General features: G+C 53.2%; 1 protein-coding gene across 2 annotated transcripts in view; it reads left to right on the forward strand.

The window, feature by feature from the left end:
- LOC132384061 (zinc finger protein ubi-d4-like) overlaps nucleotides 1-23,719 on the forward strand; it is a 41,157-nt gene extending 17,438 nt beyond the window's left edge. The window contains exons 5-12 of one of the 2 annotated variants that reach the window (XM_059955371.1): nucleotides 1,099-1,191; nucleotides 8,378-8,462; nucleotides 15,761-15,892; nucleotides 18,926-18,964; nucleotides 21,473-21,601; nucleotides 22,388-22,500; nucleotides 22,978-23,059; nucleotides 23,185-23,719. In XM_059955371.1, coding sequence (XP_059811354.1) covers nucleotides 1,099-1,191; nucleotides 8,378-8,462; nucleotides 15,761-15,892; nucleotides 18,926-18,964; nucleotides 21,473-21,601; nucleotides 22,388-22,500; nucleotides 22,978-23,059; nucleotides 23,185-23,267 — 756 coding nt within the window. In that variant the 3' untranslated portion in view covers nucleotides 23,268-23,719. The remainder of the gene's footprint in view (nucleotides 1-1,098; nucleotides 1,192-8,377; nucleotides 8,463-15,760; nucleotides 15,893-18,925; nucleotides 18,965-21,472; nucleotides 21,602-22,387; nucleotides 22,501-22,977; nucleotides 23,060-23,184) is intronic. The other variant, XM_059955372.1, reaches the window with a different exon arrangement.
- Nucleotides 23,720-26,835: the final 3,116 nt, after the last annotated feature.

Consider the following 26,835-nt stretch of genomic DNA (forward strand, 5'->3'; position numbering starts at 1 on the left):
TGGGAGGGATAGTAAATTGGTCATGGGCTGGCAGCACACACTGCGGGCTGAATGGCCTGATTCTGCTGTGGTGTTAATCTGAAGGTGGTGGCTCACCAATGCATCGGCTGCATGTGAGAGAGGGCATCGGCCGTCCCTCTGCCTTCACGGATGCTTGTGAGTTTGCTCCAAGTTCCGGTAGTCTCGGCCGGTGTTCCTTTTGTAGATGAAGTCTCCCCTCTGCTCTGAGGATTGACGTTATTTGAAAATATATGTAACACTTACCCAAAGGCTGGTATATGTCTAGGGGAAACGGAGATCCAGCCACCCACCAACCCATCTCCCGTATGCGCAGGTGCTGTGAGAATCGAGCTTATGCCTCGCGCCCGCTAACAGTATCAAACCCACAACAAATACCGTTATGAAATACACTTTAAAGAGTTTACTAAAATTAAAAGAGTATTAGGCAATACTATATATATATATATATATATATGGAAAAAAACAAAAGGCGCCAACTTATCAAAGTTCAGTCTGTTTAGTGCACTCGTTGGAGCTCAATCAACGAACCATTCGACCCTTCGTCGCTTGCCTCCGACCTCCACGTCTTCCACCCCAGACTCCCCGGTGGTCTTCCGAGCGCACGTCCACCTCCCTTGGCGTCTTTCTCCCGACCCCCCTCACACCAAAAACCCGCAAAAACCCCTCCCCCAAGTTCCCAGCCTCACAAGACACAATAACATTCCCCATTGATTAACAAATGAATACAATTCCCATATCAGCCATTCTAAAGCGAAACAGCGGCGGCGAGAGAAACACTTATCCGACAAAGAAGCATTCCTACTCGTAACAAACCAAAGAAGCCATTTTGAGTAACATACACAGGACATTGTACATATAAGATCCCAAAGGGGCACACCCTCAACTCAGTAACCCTAACGTACGTATTTGGAATCGGAGCACCCACACGATCATGGGGAGAGAGCAGACAAAATCCCCGCAGACCGCGACAGGTGTTGAACCGCTGACACTGTAAAGTATTACCGTGCCAAACTTCTTGACAGTGGCGTGTTCGGGAACTGGATCGTGGTGCATGACTCTTCTGGTCTTGGCTTGCAGAGAATCCTGGATCCGGATGATTTCCTGGACGACCTGGATGATGAAGATTATGAGGAAGACCTCCCGAAGCGCCGGAGCAAAGGCCGAGCCAAGGTAAGCCACGGTGCACTGGCTCCCCTATCGGCGTATTGCTCCCCTGTGAACAGACAGCCGGCTAAGGTGGCGTCATAGTTACATAAGGCTGCTGGAGTTGTGTGTGGCGTAGAAGGCTGGCAAAGAATACAACGCATTATCGATCAGTTGTAGAGATGGGCAGAGAAATGGCGGATGGAGTTTAACCCAGATAAATGCGAGGCGGGCAAATGCACGGAGGCAGTGCAAGATCCTTAACAGTGTAGCTGAGCAGAGAGATCTTGGGGTCTAAGTCCATAGCTCCTTGAAAATGGTGACACAGGTCGATGGAATGCTTGCATTTATAAGTCGAGGCGTTGAGTTCAGAAATCGAGATTTTGTTACAACTTTATAAAACTCCGGTTTGGCCACATCTGGAGTATTGCACATAGTTCTGGTCGCCCCACTCTAGGAAATTTAGTGAGGTTTTGGAGAGGGTGAAGAAGACGTTCACCGGGATGCTGCCTGGTTTAGAGAACTCAAGAGGCTGGACACAATTGGGCTGTTTTCTCTGGAGCGCCAGGCGCTGAGGGGAGATCTGTTCAAGGTTTATAAGATTATGAGAGGCAGAGATAGAGTAGACAGGGAGTATCTGTTTCCTGGAAATACCAGAGAGCATGAACTGAAGGTTGAGGTGGGGGGGGGGGGGGGGGCAATAGTTTCAAGGGGACGTAAAGAGTAAGTTTTTTCACTCGGAGTGGTGGATGCCTGGTACTGTGGTTGCGGTAAATACGTTTGTAGCTTTTAAGAGACTGTGGCGACCCACATTCTGCCCAGGCAAACCGGCTCACAAATAGCCAGCGCGTGGGGGGAGACTTTGGTAATGCACCTCTGACGTCATTTCCGCCCAGAGAGGGAGGGCGCTAGGGATTAAATGCCAGCGCAGTGAAGTTTGAATAAACTAGTCTCGAAATGACTTACCGACTGCGTGTCGTTATTTCAGCGCTGTGTGTAGCACATCGCTACATCGGTGACCCCGACAGTCCAAACGGGATTTGGACCAAAGATGACCGACTCTGTTCACGCAGTTTCGCTAAAACTGCCGACTCTCTGGACGCTGCGGCCACGCGTGTGGTTTAGCCAAGCAGAAGCCCAGTTCCAGATTTGGCAGATATCTTCTGATTCCACGCATTACTACTACGTGGTGAGCACCTTTGACCAGCAGACGGCCGCCCAGGTTGTGGATTTCATATAGTCGCCCCCGGAAGAAGGCAAATATGAAGCATTCAAAGCGCTGCTCATTGGGACCTTTGGCCTCTCACGGCGTGAGCGAGGTGCCCGCCTGCTTCACCTGGATGGTTTGGGAGACAGACTGCCGTGATGAACGAGATGCTGGCCCTGGCTGACTGACACAAGCCCTGCCTGATGTTTGAGCAAGCGTTCCTAGAGCAGCTGCCCGAGGACATACATCTGCTGCTGGCCGACGCAGATTTCAGCGACCCCCGGAAGGTGGCGGCCCGGGCAGACGTGCTGTGGAAAGCCAAGAGGGAGAGTGTGGCGTCCATCGGTCAGATTACGAGGCCACCCACCCAACAGCAGACCAGACCAGGCACGGCAGGGGGGCGCACACAACGTAGAGGCAGGAGTGAGGAGGCCAGTGAACAGTGGTGTTTCTACCACCAGCGGTGGGGCACAAAAGCCCGCCCTGCAAGGGCCAGGGCCAGCTGCCGCTAATGACTATGGCGGCTGGCCACCAGGACAGCCTCTTGTACGTCTGGGACAAACATTCGGGACGCCGCTTCTTGGTCAACACCAGAGCGGAAATCAGTGTCTTGTCCCCGCCCAGGTACGACACCCACAACAGGAAGCCAAGACCCACCCTGAGGGCTGCAAACGGCAGCACGATACGGACCTACGGCACCCGCACAGTGCAGCTGCAGTACGGTGCCAGCCAGTTCACGTGGGACTTCACACTGGCCGCCGTGGCCCAACCATTCCTGGGGGCGGACTTCTTGCGAGCTCACAGCCTGCTAGTCGACTTGCAAGGGAAAAGACTGGTACATGCCGAGACTTTCCAGACGTTCTCCCTGGGTGAAGCCAAGTTGCCGGCCCCACACCTGGACTCCATCACCAGAATCCTGGCGGACTTTCCATCGACTCTGGCACCGCAGTTCATGGCAGCCATACCCAGACACAGGGTTCAGCACCACACCCCGACCAAGGGACTACCCCTCCACGCCCACGCACGAAGGCTCCCCCTGGAAAAGCTCCGCCTGGTGAAGGAGGAGTTCAAGAAGATGGAGGAATTGGGGATCGTATGGAGGTCTGAGAGCCCATGGGCCTCCCTCCTGCACATGGTGCCCAAAGCAGCTAGGGGTTGGAGACCATGTGGCGACTACCGCAGACTGAATGAGGCTACAACTCCAGACCGCTACCCCGTGCCGCACATACAGGACTTTGCAGCAAACCTGCACGGGTCAAGAATATTTTCCAAAGTAGACCTCGTCTGGGGATACCATCAAATCCTGGTGCACCCTGAAGACATCCTCAAAACAGCACTTATCACCCCGTTCAGCCTGTTCGAGTTCCTCCGAATGTCGTTCGGCCTGAAGAATGCTGCACAGACGTTCCAGCGACTAATGGATGCGGTGGGACGCGACCTGGACTATGCGTTCATCTATTTGGATGACGTCCTTATAGCCAGCGGTTGTCGTCAGGAGCATCTGTCCCACCTCTGCCAGCTCTACTCCCGCCTGAGTGATCTCGGCCTCACGATCAACCCAGCCAAATGCCAGTTAGGTCTCGATACCATCGAATTCCTGGGCCACAGGATTACCAAAGACGGGGCAACACCTCTGCCCGCCAAGGTAGACGCGATCCGCCACTTTGCCCGGCCCAACACAGTCAAAGGCCTGCAGGAGTTCGTTGGTATGGTGAACTTCTACCACCGTTTCCTCCCCTCAGCAAGCCTTGGCAGATGCCCCAATGCTGGTGCACCCCAGAACGGATGTTCCGACCACCCTCACGGTGGATGCATCTGACACAGCAGTCAGTGGGGTGCTGGAGCAGCTCATCGTGGGGCGCTGGCAACCCCTGGCGTTCTTCAGCAAGCACCTATGATCACCCGAACTCAAGAACAGTGCTTTCGACCAGGAGCTGTTGGCACTGTATCTGGCTCGCCAGCAGCGACATCTGTCCTACATCTCCGAGTACACGACGGACATCCAGCAGATCTCGGGAAAGGACAATGTCATGGCGGATGCGCTCTCCAGACTAGCTGTCCAGCCCTGTCCCTGGGGGTGGACTATGCAGCACTGGCGGAGGAGCAGCAGGCAGACGACGAAATGCCCAGCTACAGGACCGCGGTCTCGGGTTTGCAGCTGCAAGACTTTCTCGTAGGCCCAGGTGAGAGGACCCTCCTGTGCGACATGGCTACCGGCCAACTTCGCCCCATCATCCCAGCAGCCTGGAGGCAGCGAGTTTTCGACTCCATACACGATTTGACGTACCCATCTATCAGGACAACCGTCCGGCTGGTCTCCAGCAAGTTCATGTGGCACGGACTTCACAAGCAGGTCAGTGAATGGGCCAGAACATGCGCGCAGTGCCAAACAGCCAAGCTGCAGCGGCACAGTAAAGCCCCGCCACAGCAGTTCGAACCCACCCACCGGAGATATCGTGGGCCCCCTACCAGTGTCCCGAGGAGCGTGGTACCTCCTAACTATGGTAGACCAGTTCATGAGGTGGCCAGAGGCGGTCCCGCTCACCGACACATCTGCCGATTCCTGCGCCCGAACACTGATTGCAACCTGGGTAGCATGCTTCGGGGTACCGGCCCACATTACCTCCGACAGAGGCGCCCAGTTCACCTCCAGCCCGTGGTCGGCTGTGGCCAGCCTGTTGGGAACGCAGCCACACCACACAACTGCCTACCACCCACAGTCGAACGGACTAGTGGAATGCTTCCACCATCACTTGAAGTCGGCTCCCATGGCCCACCTGAGAGGACCTAACTGGGTGGACGAGCTTCCCTAGGTCCTGCTTGGAATTCGCACAGCGCCCAAAGAGGATCTGCACGCCTCGTCAGCTGAGTTGGTGTACGGCGCACCCCTGGCCGTCCCAGGAGAGTTCATACTAGCCCCAAGGGGGCAAGAGGAAGAACCCGCAGCAGTTCTGGACAGACTACGCGAAAGGCTGGGCAACCTGGCCCCCGTACCGACTTCACAGCAAGGACGGACCCCGACCCATGTACCCAAAGACCTGCAGAACTGTAAGTTTGTGTTTGTACGAAGGGGCTGACACCGGGCACCGCTACAGCGGCAGTACGAGGGGCCGTTCAAGGTGATCGACAACAATGGGTCCATGTACGTTTTGGACATTGGGGGGAGAGAGGTGGTTTTCATGGTGGACCGACTCAAACCAGCCCATGTGGACTTGGCGCAGCCGGTTGAGGTTCAGGCACCACAGCGCAGAGGCAGACCTCCGAAACAGAGGCTGATCCAGACTGTGGACATTGCGGGGTGTATTGCCGGTTCGGGGGGGGGGGGGGGGGATTATGAGGGGACCCACCTTCTGCGCAGGCGAACCGGCTCATAAATAGCCAGCGCGCGGGGGGAGACTTTGGTAATGCACCTCTGACGTCATTTCCGCCCAGAGAGGGCAGGCACTAGGGATTAAATGCCAGCGCCACGAAGTTTGAATAAACTAGTCTCGAAACTAAACGTCATTATTTCAGCGCTGTGTGTAGCACATCGCTACAAGACATTTAGGTAGGCACGTGGATGTGAGGAAGATGAAGGGATTATGTAGCTAGGAGGAATTAATTTTTGGGCTTTTTGAAATTTACTTTTTAGCTGGTGTGACGCAACGTTGTGGTTCGAATGCCCTGTTTTATGTTCTATAATCAGTGACCATCATTCGGATCAACTTGTGCCCTTACCAGCTGGACTGTGCTGCCCACGTTGCTGTGATGGGAGGCTGTTTGTGGCCTCGTCAGTCTGCAACCTCCTCCCAGGACTTTTCCCTTCAGTGCGAAGGAGGACGAGAGGTGACTTGATAGATGTGTATAAGAGGCATTGATTATTTTTCAGAATTGGGTTTAATGTCACTGATGTATGTCATGGAATTTGTTGTTTTACACGCAGCAGTACAATGCAATACATACAGGACTGTGCAAAAGTCTTGGGCGCAGATATATAGCTAGGGTACGGAAGATTTGCACGGTGAGTGAGGCCCCCATTGGTCAGGATTGGACTGGGCCACACATGAAGGCCAGGAGCTGGACTTGGTTGTCAGAGGCTACTTGAGACACACACAATTGGGAGATTGTCCCCACTACCACTCCCACCTATAACAACCTTGAGGAACTGTACTGTAGTAATTTCACATATTGCTCTGTACTGCCACAAAAAAAAAACAAATTTCACGACGCGTGTGTGGTGATAAACCTGATTTTAATACGGGTCTCTGTTGTGGACTGAGAGTGGGAAGGGGGCAGGGAGAGGGGAATCACGGTCAGGCAAAGGGGAAGGGAGTGAAAAACTCCCGAGGGACATTTTCTGTTGATGAATAAACCATTTGCCTGGTGTCTCAGGGCTGGGTGTGTCTGCACCTGCACCACCACCTGCCCCTGGCACTCCTCTGCCACCTGTCCCACGGCACTCCACCCTCACCATTCCCAACATCTTTTGGTCCCACCAGATCTACAAACTCACTCTGTTCTCCATGTTGTTAAGTACAGTACTGTGCAAAAATCTTAGACAACCTGGCTATCTATATACTTGGCTAGCTCACTTGTACAGGACTGTTATAATTTTTAAAAAACTACAAATTATGTTAAGGAAGTGTATATATTAAAAAATAAGTAATGCAAAAATAAAAAAAATAGTGAACTTGCGCACATGGGTTTATTGTCTGTTCAGAAATCTGATGCAGGGGAAGAAGCTATTACTAAAGCATTGAGTGTGTGTCTCCAGGCTCCTGGAATTCCACCCTAATGGGAGCAAAGAGAAGAGAGCATGTCCTCGGTGACTGGGAAGGGCGGGGTGTCCTTAATGATGAATATCCCGTTTTTTTTGAGCCATCGACATTTGAAGATAGTGCTGGGGAAACCAGTGAAATTCAGAAAGCAGAAATGTCTATTGAAAGAGTGTGGAACTATTTTAGCTCCCGCCCCCCCCAAATATCTAAGGGCAGTTTCGATATCTCGGGCAGAGTGGGGTCTGTGGATGTGGTGTTGAAGTGGAGTAAAGGGGGGCTGTAAGGTTAAACTGCGAGGGGCATTGAAGTCAGAAATCCGTGGTGTAAACTGTCCTTGTTCAGGATTTGCTCGAAGTTAAGGGACATAGATCGAGTGAACATCCAGACAGTAATTCCTAGGATGGAAGTGGCTAATCCAAGGGAAATGAAACTTTAATGTGGAAGCTTTAGAGATGGTGCCGAGGGTATTTAGCAGGATGCTGCTTGGATTAGAGAACCTGTCTTATTGATGGTAGGTTAAGTGACCTGAGGCTTTTCCCTTTTGAGTGACGGAGGGTACGAGGTGTCTTGATAGATAAGAGGCTCTGATCGAGTGGACGGCTGGAGAATTTTTCCCAGAATTGAAATGAACTAATACGATGGGGCATCGTGTTAAGGCGATTGGAGGGAAGTATAGCGGGGGGAGATATTAGAGGCAAGTTTTTTTTTTCACAGGGAGTGGTGGGAGTGTGTGGAACGCCCTGCCAGGGTTGATGGTAGAGGCAGATACTTCAGTGACGGGCACGTGGATGACAGAAAAATGGAGGGCTTCGTGGGAGGGTACAGTTAGATTGATCTGGGAGCGGGTTAAATCGGCACCACGTCAGTTATAATGTTCTATAATCCATGTCAGTTCCGGCCTCTTGCTTATCCCCCGACTTCCTCTTCCACTATTTCCCATTGCTCTTCCGATGACCGCTGAGTCTGAAATACCTTCTTTTAAGTGTCTCTCTCGCTCTCGTTTCACACATCCCTTAAGACCAACACAGTTGTCCGAGCCTTTGTCAGACCGCACGTTCATCCTCCGAGCACCTTGGGGCGTTTTATATTGAGGACCCTGTCTAAAAGCAAGCTGCTTTCCTCACCATGACTCCAATTTATGGACGTCCTTGCATCTAATTTTTAAAATTAAGAGCTCCTTGGGAGTTTCAGAGTTCGTTTCTACGGCGATTGCTCAGGGCGGCCTGGTCTTGTGTGTCTGTCCCGGCAGGGTAAAGGAGTCGGCAGGAGCGCGAGGAAGAAAGCGATGGATGCTGCCGCCATCGAGGACCGTGAGAAGCCTTACGCCTGTGACAGTAAGTCTCCGTGACCTGGCAAATGACGGCTTGTCTCGCTGCATTTGCCATTGACTTTCTGTCCTCTATCTTGTCCAATCTCTCTCCCTCTTGTTATCCTGATGTGATACTTTCTCTCTTTCTCTCTCTCTACACCACTGGCCCCCTTTGCCCCACCTTCCCCCCCCCCCCCCCCCCCCCCGCCTGTCCTCCCCATCCCGACTGTAAGACAGGAGCGGTCAGCCCATCTGTTCCACATTCCATTTATTTTCCCTCTCAACCCCGTTCCCCTGCCTTCTCCCTGTAACCTTTGACACCCTGACTAATTGAGAACCTATCAACCTCCATTTTAAATACACCCAATGACTCGGCCTCCACAGCTGCCTGTGGCAATGAATTCTACCGATTCAGCTCCCTCTGGCTGAAGAAATTCCTTCTCATCTCTGTTCTAAAAGGACACCCCTCTTCAAAGGCTGTGCCATCTGGTCCTAGACTCCCCCACTGCAGAACCCGTCTTCTCCACATCCACTCTATCTAGGCCTTTCAATATTGGTTTCGTCTTCCCCTATCTCCACACTTCTTCCCCTCCAATCCTTCCCTCCTCCCTGGTACCCATTCTGCCCTCCTCTTCTCTGAATGAAGAGGTTGGGCCAGCCCTGACTTGTGGGGTTGAGTAGCCTGCAAGAGGGGAAGGGGGTAGGTGGGGCAGGACAGTCGAGGATCCCAGTCTTTGTGGCCAATTTTGGTATTTAGCTTTCGCTATTTAATGCCTGGCTGGGCTTCCCACCTCCCCCTGCCCTTACTTGAGACCTTCAGGGTGTGGGGACTGAGGAAGTGTACAACAGCAAGACACAGTTCAGTCTTTCAGTGGTTGGGCACAGCACACTGTTAATTTCTACATTCAATAGAGTCCGTGGAAGATCAGAATCAGGTTTATTATAACTGACTTTAGGCAGTATCAAATATAAAACGTATCAAATATTACAATAAGATAAACACACACACAGGATTCCAGTTAATTGGGACAATCCCTTATTTGGGACAGCTCCTAAAGAACATAAAATAATTGAGAAAGTAACTTTAACATTAACTTTATAGAGCACTTTTCATACAGATAATGTAGTACAAAGTACTTTACAATGGGATAAAAGTGCAAATATGAAAATCAATTTAAAATTTAAAAACCCAAAATGATGTTGGTTAAAAGCAAGGTGGCCTGTGCCGGTGGTGTCACTGTTCCCGCAGCCGGACTTTGGGACAAGAGGTGCCGGCTTTGAATCCGGCCGGCTCCTTTCACGCTTTCTATCTGTGTTGGGTTGAGCATCAAGCTAGCAACTTGCAGAAACAGCAAGACGAAGGGGAGGAACTAGAAGCAAGGTTAAGTAAGTGGGTTTTGAGCTGGGTTTTAAAAGTGTCAACTGAGTCTGTCTGCATCCCTTATAGTTTTAGGTATTGAATGCCACAGTTTAGGAGCGTGGTTCAGTACAGCTGACCTGCCAAGTGTCTTTTGAGGGAGATTGTTTAAAGTTAAGAGACCAGCAAAAGAAGACCTGAGAGCTGGGGCAGGGCTATCAAACGGAAACAATTTTGTATGTACTCCGGTCCCAGATCATTGAGAGCTTTAAAAAATCTAGTACTTTAAAATAGCATGGAGTCCCTTTGTTTATTTGCAACACTACGCTGCTTAATTGGGACAGGAGATTGTTGCCGAACAGTCTCTCACTGGTGTTAGTCGCGTGTACTTGTGTGGCTGTTGGACGCTACACCACGCTTCGAGTGAGCAGTTTTTAAATAGTGTCAGTTGTTCAAAGAGCAGCGATTTTTGTCGCTGATAGTTGGTGAGAAATAAATCTGTTTTGCTCACTGTGGTTTTGAGTATTTAGGCTCAGAGATGCCAGAAACGACTGGGAGTGAAAATGAAACAATTTCACTACTTCAAATTAGGAACTACAAGAACTGCGAAGAATTTTAGGGTATCAACAGTCAAAATATACTGGTCCCAATGTGTCCCGGTTAACTAGAACATACACAGACACAGTGGCCACTTTATTATGTACATGAGTGGAAACCAGTGTGGTCTTCTGCTGCTGTAGCCCATCTTCTTCAAAGTTAAGAGATGCTCTTCTGCACACCACTGTTGTAACAGGTGGTTATTTGAGTTACTCTCACCTTCCTGTCAGCTTGAACCAGTCTGGCCACTCTCCTCCGACCTCTCTCATTAACGAGGCGTTTTCGCCCACGGAACTGCCGATCACTGGATGTTTTTTGCTTTTCACACCACTCTCTGTAAACTCTCGAGACGGTTGTGTGTGAAAATCCCAGGAGATCAGCAGTTTCTGAGATACTCAAACCGCCCCATCTGGCACCAACAATCACTCCACAGGCCAATTCATTTAGATCACCTTTCTTCCCCATTCTGATGTCTGATCTCAACAGCAACTGAACCTCTTGACCATGTCTGCATGCTTTTATGCATTGAGTTGCTGCCTCATGATTGGCTGATATGATATTTGCATTAATGAGCAGGTGTACCTAATAAAATGGTCACCGAGTGAGTGTGTGTCCCACCAGTTTAAAGACCGCTGCACCTCGGCCTTGGTAACCGAGTTGGGATTAGTGACTAACCAAGCGGTTTAATAATTCCTATTGATTTTTAGACTTTTTTAAAAATGGATTTTAAATTCTCCAGGAGCCGAGCTAGGGTACAGATGCACCTCAGAAAGGGGCCACTGAGCAGGGGTTGAGTAAACACAAACACAAGAGAATCTGCAGCTGCTAGGAGTCCAGAACAACATCCCCAAATTGCTGACGGAACTCGGCAGGTCAGGCAGCGTCTATGGAAGTGAATAAGCAGTCAATATTTCAGGCTAGGATCCTTCATCAGGCTGGAAAGGAAGTAGGAAGAAGCCAGAGGGGGAGGGGAAGGTGATTGGTGAAACCCTGGGGGAGGGGGAATATAGTAAGAAGCTGGGAGGTGATAGGTGGATAAGATGCAGGGCTGAAGAAGAAGGAATTTGATAGGAGGGGAGAAAGGGAAGGAGGAGGTACTCCAGGGGAGTTGATGAGCTAGTGAGGAGTAGAGGAAAGTGGTGAATTGAAGAAAAGGGGGAGGGGGAAATGACCAGAGTTTCGGGAAATCTGTGTTCATGGTGTCAGATTTGAGGCTACCCAGGTGGAATATAAGGTGTTGCTCCTCCAACCTGAGCGTGAGAGCTTGAGTAACGGGTGAATTCTCTAAGCTCTGTCATCAGAAACAAGAGAACATCTGCGGGTGCTGGAAATCCGAGCGACACACACAGAATGCCGGAGGAGCTCGGCAGGCCGGGCAGCATCTGCGTACAGCTGACACTTCGGCCCTGGCCCGCTGAGGTCCCCCAGCATTTTGTGTCTGATGCTCTTGTCAAACTTGGGTTAACAGGGCATTGTAATGGTAAGATAGTCGACACAGTCTGTAGGACCTCCCACCCAGTCTCCTTATTTCCCTCTCTCTCTCCTCTGCCCCCCCCCCCATTCAGCACTGATTTCAGACTCTTCTTCTTTAGAAACGATAATAATTTGCCGTGTTAAGATCTTTTCACTCTCTCTTTATCTTCTCTGTTGCAGATAGATGCAAACAAAAGCATAACTCCAAACCTTCTGAAAGAGGTATTCTGGAGCTTCACGCAGATCTGTCTCGGCCTGTGTCTTTTCGCTTCTGCCTGTGACTTTTCTTTGTTCCTGTTTTGTACGCGGTCTGTTGGGGGGGGGGATTGGCGTCGCAGAGCCGCGGCGACCAAACCGGCTCGCGCGAGTGAAGGTTGCTGAGGCTTTGGATGTGTGGCTTAGCCTCGGTGATTTCACCCAGGTCACGGGGGGGTGGGGGGACGACACCTCAGCAGGGACATTACAGGCGACTGAAATGAAAGGTTGGGATCTCCAGAAAGGGAGATTGGCGATCGGTTTAACAGGTGCACTCAGTGCTGTGCATTTCACTGAAGCTTGGTGCGAGAGCTGGGTGGGGAAGGGCCGTAGTCCGGGGCAGCCAGACTTCCATATGGCGTCTGCACAGATCGTTCCGCATCACTACGTCAAGGGAAAAGCAGGAACAATGCAAATGCTGGAGGATCTCAACAAGGTCTACGTGCCAGGACCACCAGACTCAAAAAACAGTGACTTTCCCCCAGCAGTGAGGCCGATCGACACCTTCGCCCACCGACCCACCCCTTCCACCACAACTCCCTCATTTCCTGTCAGTCACCTGGTGCACAGACGCTCCTGTGCCGAGCATCACTTTGTAAATAAGCGACCTATCTATTTTCATTATCAATACGGCCCTTCTGGCCCACTGAGCCCAACAACCCCCGATTTAACCCTCGCCTCATCAGCTATGCCCTTGGAGTGTGAGAGGAAACTGGAGCACCTGGAGGAAATCCACACGGTTTACGGGGAGCCGGAATTGAACTCTGAACACCACGAGCTGTAATGACCTCGTGCTAACTGTTACTCTACTGTGCTGCCCGGATTGTTTTTAAAAATTATTATTGTGTTCTTTATCATTTTTTTTTCCCGGAGAGTAACAACTATTTCATTCTCCTTTACCCTTGTGTGCCGGAAATGACACTGAGCGACCTTGAATCTCGAACGGGCTGCGATCTGTGGGAAGGACTAAGCAGTCAAAGTTTCAGGACTCGAAGAAGATAGTGTTCCAGTAACGGAGGAAGTGCAGTGCAGATGGGCAATAAGGCACGAGGACCACAATGAGGTCAAGAAGTCGTCTTACAGTACAAAGGGTCCTTTCAGTAGTCTTATAACCGCAGGGTAGAATCTGTCCCTGAGCCTGGTGGGACGAGCTTTCAGGCTTTTGTGTCTTCTGCCCGACGGGTGGAGGGGAGGAGAGAGAATATCTGGGGTAAGTGGGGTATTTGATGCCAGTTACGACATCAAGGCAGAAGGAAGTGCAGGCAGAGTCCGTAGAGGGGAGGTAGAGCTGCGTCCACAGCTTGTGGTCTCGGGCAGAGCATTTGCAGTACCGAGCTGGGATGCTTGTTACGGCGCATGGATTTTACCAAAAAAAAACCGTCATTGGGGGTCGTCAGGAAGATTTGAAGAGGTCTGAGGGGCTGATTTCTCACCCAGAGGGCGGTGGGTGTGTGGAGTGAGCTATCAGAGGAGGTGATGAAGGCAGATACAGTGTTTAAAAGGCCTTTACAAAGCTATGTGGTCAGGAAGTATGCGGGGTTCAAGTAAATGTGATTTGTGTTAAAAGACTTCACAAGGTGGAGCGAAAGGGACCGTGATTACCTATTTAAATAGAGTTCCACGGTAATTATTTTTGCTCATTGGCTCTGAAGGAAACTTACTTCTATTCTACCTACTGGGGCACAGGCCGCCAACTGCAGCTCGCCAGAGTCCTCTATCCTGGGCCAGTCTTCCAGGCCGTCCCCCGGTGTAGCTCATCGTCCTCTCCCGGTGATGAGGTCCTCAGAGCTTCTGTAGCTCTGAGTTTCTATGGGGTAGGGCGCCTCTCCTCCGTTTGCAGCCAGGCTTGGGGCCGTCCGTAGCTGCTAATTCTCGTTCCTTCCCGCTCACTCTGCACCCTTCCCGGCCCCGCTCGTCCGCGCCTCACACCTGCAGTTGCTCGCCGTTGTAACTTGCTGGCAGCAAAGGACTTGTATTCACAACCTCAGGCCTCTCGGGGATTTCAACAAGTCAGTGCCCACCGTAAGCTCTGCAGCTCGTTGCCCTGCTGTTTATAAAACAGCTCTCTCCCTCGTTGTTAGCCATGCAGACTGTTTCTGTATATTGCCCCTCCACATGGGCCTAATTTATTGGCTTTCCAAGGGAATAAAACACTAATCTTTACAGGTTTCACTGTAAACAGCAACCAAGTTACCTCCCCCCCCCCTCCCCCCAGTTCGCTTTGGATTATTTTGGCTCCTAGTTTCTTGTCCGCGTTTCCACATCGAACATCTTGCTAAATTCCATCCATGCTGTGTCCCATGGCAGCCGTAGTGGTGGACTGGCCCCTTGGAAATCCTGCCCTCCCGCGCCCCCGGAGTGTCTGGGGCACTCCCTCAGTCCTGCCCTTCCTGTGGCGGGATGCCCCCTCCACCGATGCGGTGCTCCCTCCTCACTGTCCCTCCAACGTTACAGTTGAATAAAACTGAGCTCTCCCCCCCCCCCCCCCGCCCCAGATGGCTCCTGACTTGGAGGCACCGTGCCTACCCTCCTGCCTCAGAGAAGCAAGTGTCCTTCCACGAGGCGGTGTGTGTCAGGGATGGGTTTCGTCTCCCTCTTTACTCTGATGCACCAATGGTCTTCCCTGTGCCCACCCATGATCCTGCTCACCTCAGCTTTAACACCCGTTTCTTTGATCTGTTTTACCTATTTGGCGATACGGTGCAAAACAGGCTCTTACAGCCCAATGAGCCACACCACCCACCACCATGATTTCACCCCAGCCTAATCACGGGACAATTTACAATGACCTACTAGCCGGTGTGTCTTTGGACTGTGGGAGGAAACCGGAGCACCCGGAGGAAACCCACACAATCACGGGGAGGATGTGCAAACTCCTCACAGGCGGTGTCGGGAATTGAACTCCGAACTCGCACGCCCTGAGCTGTGATAGCGTCACAGTAACCGCTACTGAGCAGCGGGCCGCGTTACATAGTCACGGTCGAGCGCATACGGTCACGGTCCCTAGGTGGCAAGGCCTGAAGATTGACCGGGTGACAAAGTGCAAGGTGTAAGACAGAATAATGTTACCGACACGACTGTAATAAAACCAGCAGTCATTTAAATGTATGAAACGGCAGCAATAAAAGATGAAAGGTGGCCGGTGCGGGGTAAGAGGGGTGGGGAGTGGGGCAGGGTATTCGGACAGGGTGTCTGTGTGGGCTGGCAGCCCAGCTGTTACCCAGAGGGACAGGAGTGGAAGAGCTTGGTGGTAAGTGGGAGGAAACCCAGGAGCAGAGGGGCCGAAAGGCCTGTATACGTGCTTTGATGTAGTCCATTGTCAGCTTGCGTGGGGCAACTTGACAGCAGCCTGTGGTAAGTACTGGTGAAGTTTTATTTTGCCTTCCCAATTCAAACAATGTCCAGGTGAAACGCAGTCCCTGCTTTGTTGTAATGAGCAGCCAGGAGCATGGCATTCCTGGTCTCGATGCCCGCCCAGCCTGTACGCATCCCTCTGGCACTTGGTTGCCTGCAGTCGGTCAGGTGTTCGATTGCCTTGCTTCCCACGTCTTGAATTCTCTCTCTTTGTCTCCTCTCCTACCAACAAACCCCTTCCCCTCCCCACCCCGCCGATCCCCTCCCCCCCCCCAACTCCGTCACAGTCTGCGGAAAGCGTTACAAGAACCGCCCCGGACTCAGCTATCACTATGCACACTCCCACCTGGCGGACGAGGAGGGAGACGACGACAAGGACCTGGAGCCGCCAATTCCGGTATCGCAGCGGAGAGAGGAGCGTAAGTGTGCGTGGCGCCGATCGTTCTCGCGGAGTGCCGGGCTTTGGGTCGGAGGCGTCTGTGATGTGTGAGCTGGTCTTGAGTGGTTGGCCCCAAATACTATCTGTAGACAGAGATTTAATCTAAGAAGGTTGGGGAAGAGATCAAAGAGCGTGGTGTTTAATAGATGAAGAGAACTCCGATGGCCTGGGATGAGGGGAAGATTGACCATAAGACAAAGGACCTTTTGGCCCATCAAGTCTGCTCCATCATTCGATCATGGCTGATTTATCTTCCCTCTCAATCCCATTCTCTGCTTTCTCCCCATAACCTTTGATGCCCTAACTTAATCAGGAACCTATCAACCTCCATTTTAAATATACCCAATGACTTGGCCTCCACAGCCAAGTCTGTAGCAACGAATTCCACAGATTCACCATTCTCTGGCTAAAGAAATTCCTCCTCATCTCCACTGTAAAGGATTGTTCTCCTGTTCTGAGGCTGTGTCCTCTGGTCCTAGACTCCCCCATTACAGGAAACATCCTCTCCACATCCACTCTATCTGTGTCCTCTGGTCCTAGACTCCCCCACCACTGGGAGCATCCTCTCCACATCCACTCTATCTATGTCCTCTTGTCCTAGACTCCCCCACAATAGGAAACATCCTCTCCACATCCACTCTATCTGTGTCCTCTGGTCCTAGCCTCCCCCACTGTAGGAAACATCCTCTCCGCGTCCACTCTATCTGTGTCCTCTGGTCCTAGACTCCCCTACCACTGGGAGCATCCTCTCCACATCTGTTCTATCTCAGTCTTTCATTATTTTTTAGTTTCAATGAGATCCACCCCCAACCTCCCCACATTCTTCTATACTCCAGTGAGTATATGCCCAGGGTCATCAAACGCTCCTCAGATGTTAACCTTTTCATTGCTGGGACAATTCCTCTACACACTCTTCCAGTGCTAGCACTTTGCTTCATGAATGGAAGGGTTATTCAGGGGCTGTGATCCAGGAGTGGGTTGATGTGATGAGGCCAGATAAACTAGTTTGGTATAAGCTAGATGGGCCGAAGGGTTGCTTTCTGTGCTGTAGTTCTCTATGGCACTATGTGCCGTGACGATGTAGGGACAGCGATCGGTTCCAGGATGGAGGGGAGCCTGTGGGTGGTAATGATCCTCTGTGCCCTAGTGGCGTAGTCTCGCGTGGGTTTAGAGACGAAGGGTCTGTAGGCTCAGGCGAGTCAAAGTGGTGCATTCTGTGGACTGTACTCACCGCTGACCTGTGCACTGGCAGTGGAGGGAGGGAGCGTCTAGTGGGGTTGACGCGTGCCGACCGAGTGGGCTGTTTTATCCTGGATGGCGGTGGGCTTCTCAAGAGTTGTCGGAGCCGCTGTCGCCCATCATGCCCCACTTGTAGACAATAGAAGAGTTTTGGGAAGTCAAAGTGGCAGTTGCTCTCTGCACAATACCCAGACTCCAAATACCATGACCTCCTGCAAAGGGAAAGCCAGTGACAACAAGCCTTCACTCCCAGGTGAGCTCAGTGCCTTTTGTGTTTACTTTGACCATCAAAACATGGCTTCTTTTTCAAAAACTCCCACGGCCCAGTCCATAGATCAGACTCGCTTTCATCCCATGTTCGCAAATATTTATTGCTGCTTGTGTTTGCACAGTTTGTTGTCTTTTGCACTCTGGTTGTTCGTCCGTCCAGCTGGGGGCCGTCTTTCATCGATTCTATCGTGTTTCTTTGTATTGACTGTGCAAGTGAATTGCGGGGTTGCAGACATCCCACCTCTCCCAGAAGTTCCGGGAGTCTCCCGCATACTGATAGCGGCTCCCTGACACCCGCAAATTATATCCAGTATCCCAGAAATCGATTTTTTTTAGAGTAAGAGAGTGTGTGCCATGGCAGATGTTTCCAAAGAAAAAGAAAATATAAAATTACTTCACCCCAGCCTATACTAAAGTGTACCCTTGCCTAATGGAGTCAAAAATATTGACAGTGTTGCTCGCTGCACTGTTTGCAACAGTGACTTTTCTGTTCCCCATGGTGGGTTAAAATGTAAACGACACATTGAGGTGAGTTTATTCGTTCATTAGCATAGTTAATGTTATTTTGGCTAGCTGCTATTGCAGAGATCCCACCTCCCCCGGGAGTCTCCTGCAAATTGATGGTGCTACCTCCCTGAAATGAGTTTCTGCACGGTGGGATGTCTGGTGTTGTATATGGTTGCGTATATGTACTTGGATAATAAATTTACTTTGGGCATGGACTTTTGAACTTTCCTGTTACTCAAAACCCTACTCCACCTTCCCTTACCCACATGGGATGTTGATGGTGGTGGTGATGAAGCCCAAACAGAGATGGTTAGAGTGGTCTAGGTTAGAAAGAGCTAGCATATTCTGATGGGCAAAAAGCTCTCCTGTCATATACTGTGATTGTGACAGTCACGTGGGTTGAGTGCTGCACTTTCTGTTCCCTCGCTCATGAGAGAGTTCCTGTTTTATCTTTGGATCTATGGCCGCTAACTTCGATGCATTCTCTGAAAGTTAATTAATTCTGATGGTACTGCATTCCCTAGGCACCAACTCTTCTCTGGACTGCTGCGCCCCAGCTCCCCCACCCCCCATGCCCCTCTCCACCAACCTGCTTGCTGTCCTCGCTACCCCTCCCACAGCCTCAGAATGTAAGGACATCCCTTTGGAACTGGGATGGGGAACTTCTTTAGCCAGAGAGTGGAGAATCTGTGCAATGTCAGAGTTGGCTAACAAGCTTCCTGCTGCTTTCTCTGATCCTCTGCAGCGGACGGTGATGCAGACAGTCAGAACGCGCTCCGTGCTACGTTAGTAGAGGCAATCTTCAGGGCGTCCCCTCCCTCCCCCATCCCCCCCCCCCCCCCCCGTCCCTTCCAAGCACGTGCTTCTGGGCCCCGTAGCAGTGGTGGGCCTCGGGCGCTCGGTGTTTAAGGGAGAACGGGTGCTGGGGGCGGTTTGTCAGCGGAGTGGGGGGGGTGGGCACTGGTCTGTTCTCACTCTCCCCTTCTCTTCGTTACAGTGGGTCGACCTCCAGGCGACTTGAGAAAATTGAAAGCAGGTCTGCAGCCAACCTCTCTTACTTGCCTTGCTGTGCGTCAGGGGAGGCGGGTGAGGTGGGGGGGGGGGAGCGGCATGGGAGTCGCGTTGGTGAACGAGCCTTCGTTCCTCATATGGCAATCTTGGCCCGAGGAGACCCAACCCCGCCCCAAGGCAAAATAACCAACCTTCTCACGTGTCCCGGCCTTGACGGTGAAAACCACCGAAAACTGGGCAATAATTTACCAGTTCTTCCGCCCCCTTTCCTCTGCTTCACATAATTTCCTTAAGACGTAAGTATAGAATGAGGCCATTTGGCCCTTTGGGCCTGTTCTGCAATTCCATCATGACTAATTTATTATCTCTCTCAACCCCATTCTCCTGTCTTCTCCCCATAACCTTTGAGCCCCGGCTAATCAAGAATCTATCGACCACTGCTTTAAATATACTCGATGACTTGGTATCGTCAGCTCCCTGTGGCGATGGATTCCACAGATCCCCTCTCCCCCCCCCCCACCCAGTTAATGAAATTCCTCCTCGTCTCCATTCTGAAGGGACATCCTTCTATTCTGAGGCTGAGCCCTCTGGTCCGCTGTAGGGAACATCCCCTGTACGTCCACTCAACCCAGATAATCAAGCAGTTTGCTCCAGCTAGTCCCCGAGCCCTGTAACTTTACTGTTCGTGGTAAAAGCCCGCAGACAAGCACACACCTCTTGTCTCCCCCTCCCTCATCTCCAGAGTTCTGTCCTTCCCGGGGTTCCCCCCCCCCCCTCAAAAAAAAAATTTTTGAAACCACCCATGAAAGGCAGAGGCAGTGTTAGCTGGGGAGTTTGTTCCTTTCCCGAGCATCTGGGAGTCGCTTGTGCATTATTGCCCCTTCCTGTGTTGGCGCGTGGCCAAGTGGTTAAGGCATTGGTCTAGTGATCTGAAGGTCACTGGTTCGAGCCTCAGCTGAGGCTGCGTGTGTGTCCTTGAGCAAGGCACTTAACCACACATTGCTGTGCGACGACACCGGTGCCAAACTGTATGGGTCCTAATGCCCTTCCCTTGGACAACATCGGTGGCGTGGAGAGGGGAGACTTGCAGCTTGGGCGACTGCCGGTCTTCCATTAAACAAGAACCTTGCCCAGGCTTGCGCCCTGGAAACTTTCCAAGGTGCAAATCCATGGTCTATCGAGACTAACGGAGGCCTGCACATTGCCCATTCCTAATGATTTGCTGGACCATTCCAGAGGCAGGTGGTTGTCCGTCGTATCTGACGATGACAGGGTATCGGTGCAGAGGAGGCTTTTTTAAGCTGAAAAGCCATTGCACTGGGGCAGTTCCGCTCCGTCTGCCTCGGAAGTCCGGGTCCAGTGTGCGAGTAGTCGGCACAGACTTGGGTCTTCCCTGGTTGTCGTGGATGACCGCGACCGCTTCTGTGCCTCGTCGTGCGCTTCGCTCTCCACGGAGCGTTGCAGAACCGGCTCCTTGGCTGTCGGCTCTCGCTAGATCTCACCTGCCCAGTCTGCCAGAGCTGACTTCACGTGCTGGGGCCGGCATTACCCTGTCTCACTGGGGTGCGGCCGCTGTCGCCCGAGCAGCTACTTGGAGCCACGGGTGAGAGCTGAGTGTCCGCTGGGGACTGAAGGTGAGTGAGCTGCCCCAGAATGGTCACAGCAAGTCCCTTCACCAGAGGTTCTACCCCTCCCTGCACACCCCATACACCCCGTTCCAGAGGGTGCCAGTGTCAATCTTCACATTGTACATGGGCCTGGCCTGGTTAAGGAGGGGAGACATTCTTCACTGAAGATTGGGCTGCAAGGGATGTTGGGGGAGTCTTCATGGGCCAGGGAAGAGTCTAAGCAAGTGCGGGGAGGGGAGAGAGGGCTGGGGGTTGCGGGACTGAAGGTTAGCTTATGAGGAGTGTTTAGTAGCTCTGGGCCTGTACTTGAGTTTAGAAGAATGGAGGGAGGGGTGGATCAAATTGAAACCTCACAAACCCTGGATAGAGCGGACGTGGAGAAGGTGTTTGCTGTAGTGGGGAAGACTGGGACCAGAGGGAACTGCCTCAGAATGGAACAGAGATGGGGAGGAATTTAATGCGAGGGTGGAGAATCTGTGGAATTCATTGCCACAGACGGCTGTGGAGGCCGAGTCATTGGGTGTATTTAAAGTGGAGGTTGATAGGTTCTTGATTAGTCAGGTTCTCAAAGATTACGGGGAGAATGCAGGGGAATGGGGCTGAGAGGGAAAATGATCAGTTGGCAGAGCAGATGGACCCACTGGTCTAGTTCTGTTTCCGTGTCTTATGGAGGCGGTGGGGGGGGGGGGGGGGCAGAGAACCGTACAGAATGGCAGGAGGGAGGTAGGAGACGGTAGCACTGGAGGGAACACTAGAATTCCCCTCTGTAATGATTTTACGGTTTATTGCCAAGTGTGTTGATTGCTGAGCCGGCAATCTGTTCAGTAACTTGCTGGCCGTGCAGCCTGGCTCTCTGAAAGTCTCCAAGCGTCCCACCTCCGCTCTCTCCCGCTTTCAATTCGCAGCTAAGAAAGGTCCGGACGGCCTGGCTCTACCCAACAACTACTGTGACTTCTGCCTGGGCGACTCGCGGCTGAACAAGAAGACGGGGCAGTCGGAGGAACTGGTGTCCTGCTCGGACTGTGGCCGCTCAGGTACCCCGCTTCACTCGTACCTCGGGGCACTTCCACAGGCAACGCCATCTCGGCGATCGTAGCCCACGCTGGGCCGTACTGCCAGAAGGAACGCCTTTCGTTCCTGCTCCCCACGGGTAACACCTTACCCCCCCAAGACGCCATCTCGGCGATCGTAGCCCACGCTGGGCCGTACTGCCAGCAGGAACGCCTTCTGTTCCTGCTCCCCACGGGTAACACCTTACCCCCCCAAGACGCCATCTCGGCGATCGTAGCCCACGCTGGGCCGTACTGCCAGCAGGAACGCCTTTCGTTCCTGCTCCCCACGGGTAACACCTTACCCCCCCAAGACGCCATCTCGGCGATCGTAGCCCACGCTGGGCCGTACTGCCAGCAGGAACGCCTTCTGTTCCCGCTCTCCGCTGAAAGTTTTTTCTTCCCCAAATTGTGGGTTTGGTTTATTGGGCGCTACCTCGTACCTGTGGGTCCGCTCACTCTGGGATTTGCCGCACCTAACCCCCACGGGCTCATTCCCACTCCGAGCTAGAGCCACTGCGAGCCAAACCCCGAATCGGGCTGCCCTTGAGTCAATTGATAGGACGGTGAGGAGGGAGTACCGTGGTGAGGGGTGAGCGCTGCACTGCGGGAGGGGCGGTGCAGAGGAAGCACGGTTTTGCGGGAAGGGCGGTGCGGAGGGAGCATTACACTGCGAGAGGGAGTGCAACAGCCCAGGAGGGGCGGTGAGGGATGAGCGCCGCGCTGCCTGGTTTGAACGGCGCGACGGTAACACCGTTGGCACCCTTGCAGGACACCCCTCGTGCCTGCAGTTCACTCCGGTGATGATGGCGGCGGTAAAGACCTACCGGTGGCAGTGCATCGAGTGCAAGTGCTGTAACCTGTGCGGCACCTCGGAGAACGACGTGAGTATGGCTCGGCAGGGGGGTGGGTTGGAAACGGGAGGCAGGAGAGAACCTGGAGAAAGGTGTTCTGAGTGACTTGTCCTCGGGGGAATCGATGGCCGGATCGCGTTCCTGCTCCCTCGGCAGAACCCTCTGATAAAACGCCCCATTGTGGCATTGGCAGTGCTTTCATTCCCGCTGCACAGATCTCGGGGGGTGCTGAGGGGGCAATTCACTACAGGAAGCTCCATGGAGAGAGGCTGGCTGCAGGAGGGGTAGGGAGGAGGGGATGTTGCGCTGCAGGAACAGCAGTGTCAGGAGTTGAATCATTTTGTGCTGCCCCTATACTTTTGGGTACCCTGCGTTTAACGCCAGGACATCCGTGGACTAAGTGGGTGTGGGGGGATTTGTGATGTCCAGAGAAGACAGAAGGGACCTGAGAGAGACCCGTGAGGGGAGGGAGGAATTCCTGCTGACCTTTCCTCTGCTCCTCCGTAGGACCAGCTGCTGTTCTGCGACGATTGCGACCGCGGCTACCACATGTACTGCCTCACCCCGCCGATGTCCGAGCCGCCCGAAGGTGAGGCTTCAGCGTCCTTCGGCGTCACCGCCCTCCCCTCGCTCTCCGCGCCCCCCCCCCCTTCTCGCGCCCTCCTTCCCCGCCTCAGCACACCGGGGTAACCCTCTGCTCTCTGTCCCTCACAGGGAGCTGGAGCTGCCGCCTCTGCCTGGAGACACTGAAAGAAAAGGCGTCAATCTACCAAAATCCGAACCCTCCCCCCTCCTAACTTGCCTGGCCCGTGGATAGCAGGGCCTCCCGCCAGGGCGTCAGCAGGGCCGGAGGTCGGGCGAGCTCCCAGGAAATCTCAGGGGCAGGGGTGGTCCACACAGTCACTCACCCACAGAACAGGTCTTTGTGTGTGTGTGTGTGTGTGTGTGTGTTCACGGCTCTGTGCGCACACGCAAGCCTGTGTGTCTACATATATCGACACGTGTGTGTGCATCTGTCGTCTGTGTGCACGTTTGTATGTGTGTGTGTGTGTGTGTGTGAGAGAGAGAATGGGAGGGAGAGAGATGGATCCCTAATTCCCCTGTGGGAACACTACAATATTAAGTCTGAGATGTTTGATGGGACCCAGTGTGATCTCCCCAACCCAGTCCTGTCTGTCCCCGGGCACCGGGCTGAGTCCAGATATCCAGGGGCTGTGACAGAAGCCTTCCACCCTTCCCCCCCCCCCAACTGTACCAGGTTGCCCCTCTGACCACCCTGCTCCAGCCCTCGCTCTCTGCCTGAGGGGGCACTGCGGGTTCCTGCCCTCTCTCCACCCACAATCCCGCCGTAAGCAAGGCCGGGGTGCCGAGGCACATCTGGAGGGAAGTGTGTCGGTCGAGTTGCAGGTTGTTCCTGGAATAGCTGGGTCTGGCCCTGCCTCGCATGAGGTCGGGTTGTTCTCTGAACCCCCCGACGTGGAGAGAGCGCTGGGGGGTGGGGGGCATGTCGTTGGAACGGTAACTTCATCCCAGTGTGGTTGTCGGCTGTCTTCCCCCGTCCGAATCAGTGCTGTTTGTTCCTACCCACCCCACTCACCGTGTAATACGCACTTCCAACGCTGGGGGAGCTCGGCAGTTCTGCGGAGGGGAATGAACAGTTGTACGTTTCAGGCCGAGACCCTTCATCGGGACTGGGAAGGAAGGGAGGTGAAGCCAGAGTAAGATGTTGGGAGGGAGGGGGAAGGTGGGTGGGTGGGGGAGAGGGGGATGAAGTGAGACACTGGGAGGTGATAGGTGAGACCGGGTGAGGGGGAAGGTGGGTGGGGGAGAGGGGGGACGAAGTGAGACACTGGGAGGTAACAGGTGAGGGGGAGGGTGGGTGGGGGAGAGGGGAAAGTAGTGAGACACTGGCTTGTGAAAGGTGAGACCAGGTGGGTGGGTAGTAGAACTTCCTGGGTTTGAGGATGGAAATGGAGAGGAGGGGTGGGATAATGGTAATTTCTTCTCCCTCCTCTCTTCCCATTCTTTATTCTAGTTCGCCTCTTCTTCCCCCCCTCCCCCGTTTGCTTCTCATCTGCCCATCACCTCCCTTTGGTTCCCCCTCCTTTCCTTTCTCCCATGGTCCACTCTCACCCCTATCAGATTCCTCTTTCTTCAGCCCATCACCACTTCCGTCAATCACCTCCCAGTGTCCAATTTCATCCCGCCACCTTCCCCCTCACCTATCACCTGCCAGTGTCTCGCTTCATCCCCCCTCTCCCCCTCCCACCCATCTTGCCCCTCACCTAGTCTCACCTATCACCTCCCAGTGTCTCACTTCATCCTCCCTCTCCCCCACTCACCCACCTTCCCCCTCACCTGGTCTTGCCTATAACCTCCCAGTGTCTCACTTCATCCCACCTTCCCCCTCACCTGGTCTCACCTATCACCTTTCTGTGTCTCACTTCATCCCCCCTCTCCCCCACCCACCTTCCCCCTCACCTGGTCTCACCTATCACCTCCCAGTGTCTCACTTCATCCCCCCTCTCCCACCCACCCACCCACCTTCCCCCTCACCTGGTCTCACCTATCACCTCCCAGTGTCTCACTTCATTCCCCCCTCTCCCCCATCCACCCACCTTCCCCCTCACCCGGTCTCACTTATCACCTCCTAGTGTCTCACTTCATCCCCCCTCTCCCCCACCCACCCACCTTCCCCCTCACCCGGTCTCACCTATCACCTCCCAGTGTCTCACTTCACCCCCCTCTCCCCCACCCACCCACCTTCCCCCTCACCTATCACCTCCCAGTGTTTCACTTCATCCCCCCTCTCCCCCACCCACCCACCTTCCCCCTCACCTATCACCTCCCAGTGTCTCACTTCATCCCCCCTCTCCCCCACGCACCCACCTTCCCCCTCACCTGGTCTCACCTATCACCTCCCAGTGTCTCACTTCATCCCCCCTCTCCCCCACCCACCCACCTTCCCCCTCACCTGGTTTCACCTATCACCTCCCAGTGTCTCACTTCATCCCCCCTCTCCCCCACCCACCCACCTTCCCCCCTCACCTGCCAGCTTGTCCTTCCCCTCTTCTCCCCCCCCCCCCCCAGCTGCTTTCTCTGGCTTCTTCACCCTACCTTTCCAGTCCTGAAAAAGGGTCTCGCCCTGAAACATTGACTGTAGAGGCTGAGTTCCTCCAGCGTTTTGTGTGTGTTGCTCTGGATTTCCGGCATCTCCTGTATTTGAAACCCTACATGAATCCAGCTCTGCTCTGAATGTTCGCTCCCTCTGCGTGTGCGGTGATCCCAGTACTCCGACGGGATGAGCTAACCCCTGCAGGAATCCGCCTCAGCATGGCTCAAATCCCAGTGGGAGTCCTGCCACCCAGCCTTGTGGCTTACCAGGGCAGTTCGACCACCACCCCCCCCCCCCCCCCCCCACTCCCCCATTCACTCCGGCCATCACTGATCTGTGGGTTCCATTTCCTGTCGCATGCCACGTCCAAAACAAGATTATCCCACATCAGTCCGTAACTGAGCAACAGAGACGTGCACCCCCTCATGCTTATGTTGGAGCTGACCGCTTACAACTTTCAGCCGCTTGTTCTGATCCTGTGCAGTGGCCCTTCTGTACCAGGCAGTGATGCAACCAGTTACAATGTACATCTGTAGAGATTTGCAGGAGTCTTTGGTGATGTGCCGATTCTCCTCAAACTCCCAGTGAAATTTCACCGCAGTGATGTGTCTGTGTGTGAGTGTGTTGCTCCAGATTTCCAGCATCTGCAGAACAGCTTGTGTCAGAGTGCATCTCCCCGCCCTGATCTGAGCTGGACCACGCCTGCCCCACGGGTTTAAATAAGTTCCCTTAGTGTATGGGTGAAGGCTGGAGTTGGTGGAAATTCGTGGGAGAATAAAATGGGGTCAGTTCGAATGGGTCAGCAGGGAGTTGGTGGGCCAAAAGGCCGAAATTGCTGAGTTCCTACAACTTTTGGCACTTGAGCAAATCAGAGTACTGAGTCATGGTGAACCAGCTTAAAACGGCTTGGGCACAAAGGCAGACCTGTTGGTGTTGGGAAATCCGTTGTGGGTTTGTATTGAACGGAGCAAGTCTCCTAGGGGACTCTGATGTCCTCCTTCTCCCCCCCCCCCCCCCTTGGTAAAAAGGCACAGATGTCTGGAACGGAATTAACCTCAAGAACCCACGCTGCACTCCCTCAATAGCAAAAATGTCCTTCCTCAAATTTGGAGACCAAAACTAAACACAATACTCCAGGTGGGGTCTCACCAGGGCCCTGTACAACTGCAGAAGGACTTCTTTGCTCCTATACTCAACTCCCCTTGTTATGAAGGCCAACATGCCATTAGCTTTCTTCACTGCCTGCTGTA

Source organism: Hypanus sabinus, chromosome 31, assembly GCF_030144855.1.
Source record: "Hypanus sabinus isolate sHypSab1 chromosome 31, sHypSab1.hap1, whole genome shotgun sequence".
Lineage (NCBI taxonomy): Eukaryota > Metazoa > Chordata > Chondrichthyes > Myliobatiformes > Dasyatidae > Hypanus > Hypanus sabinus.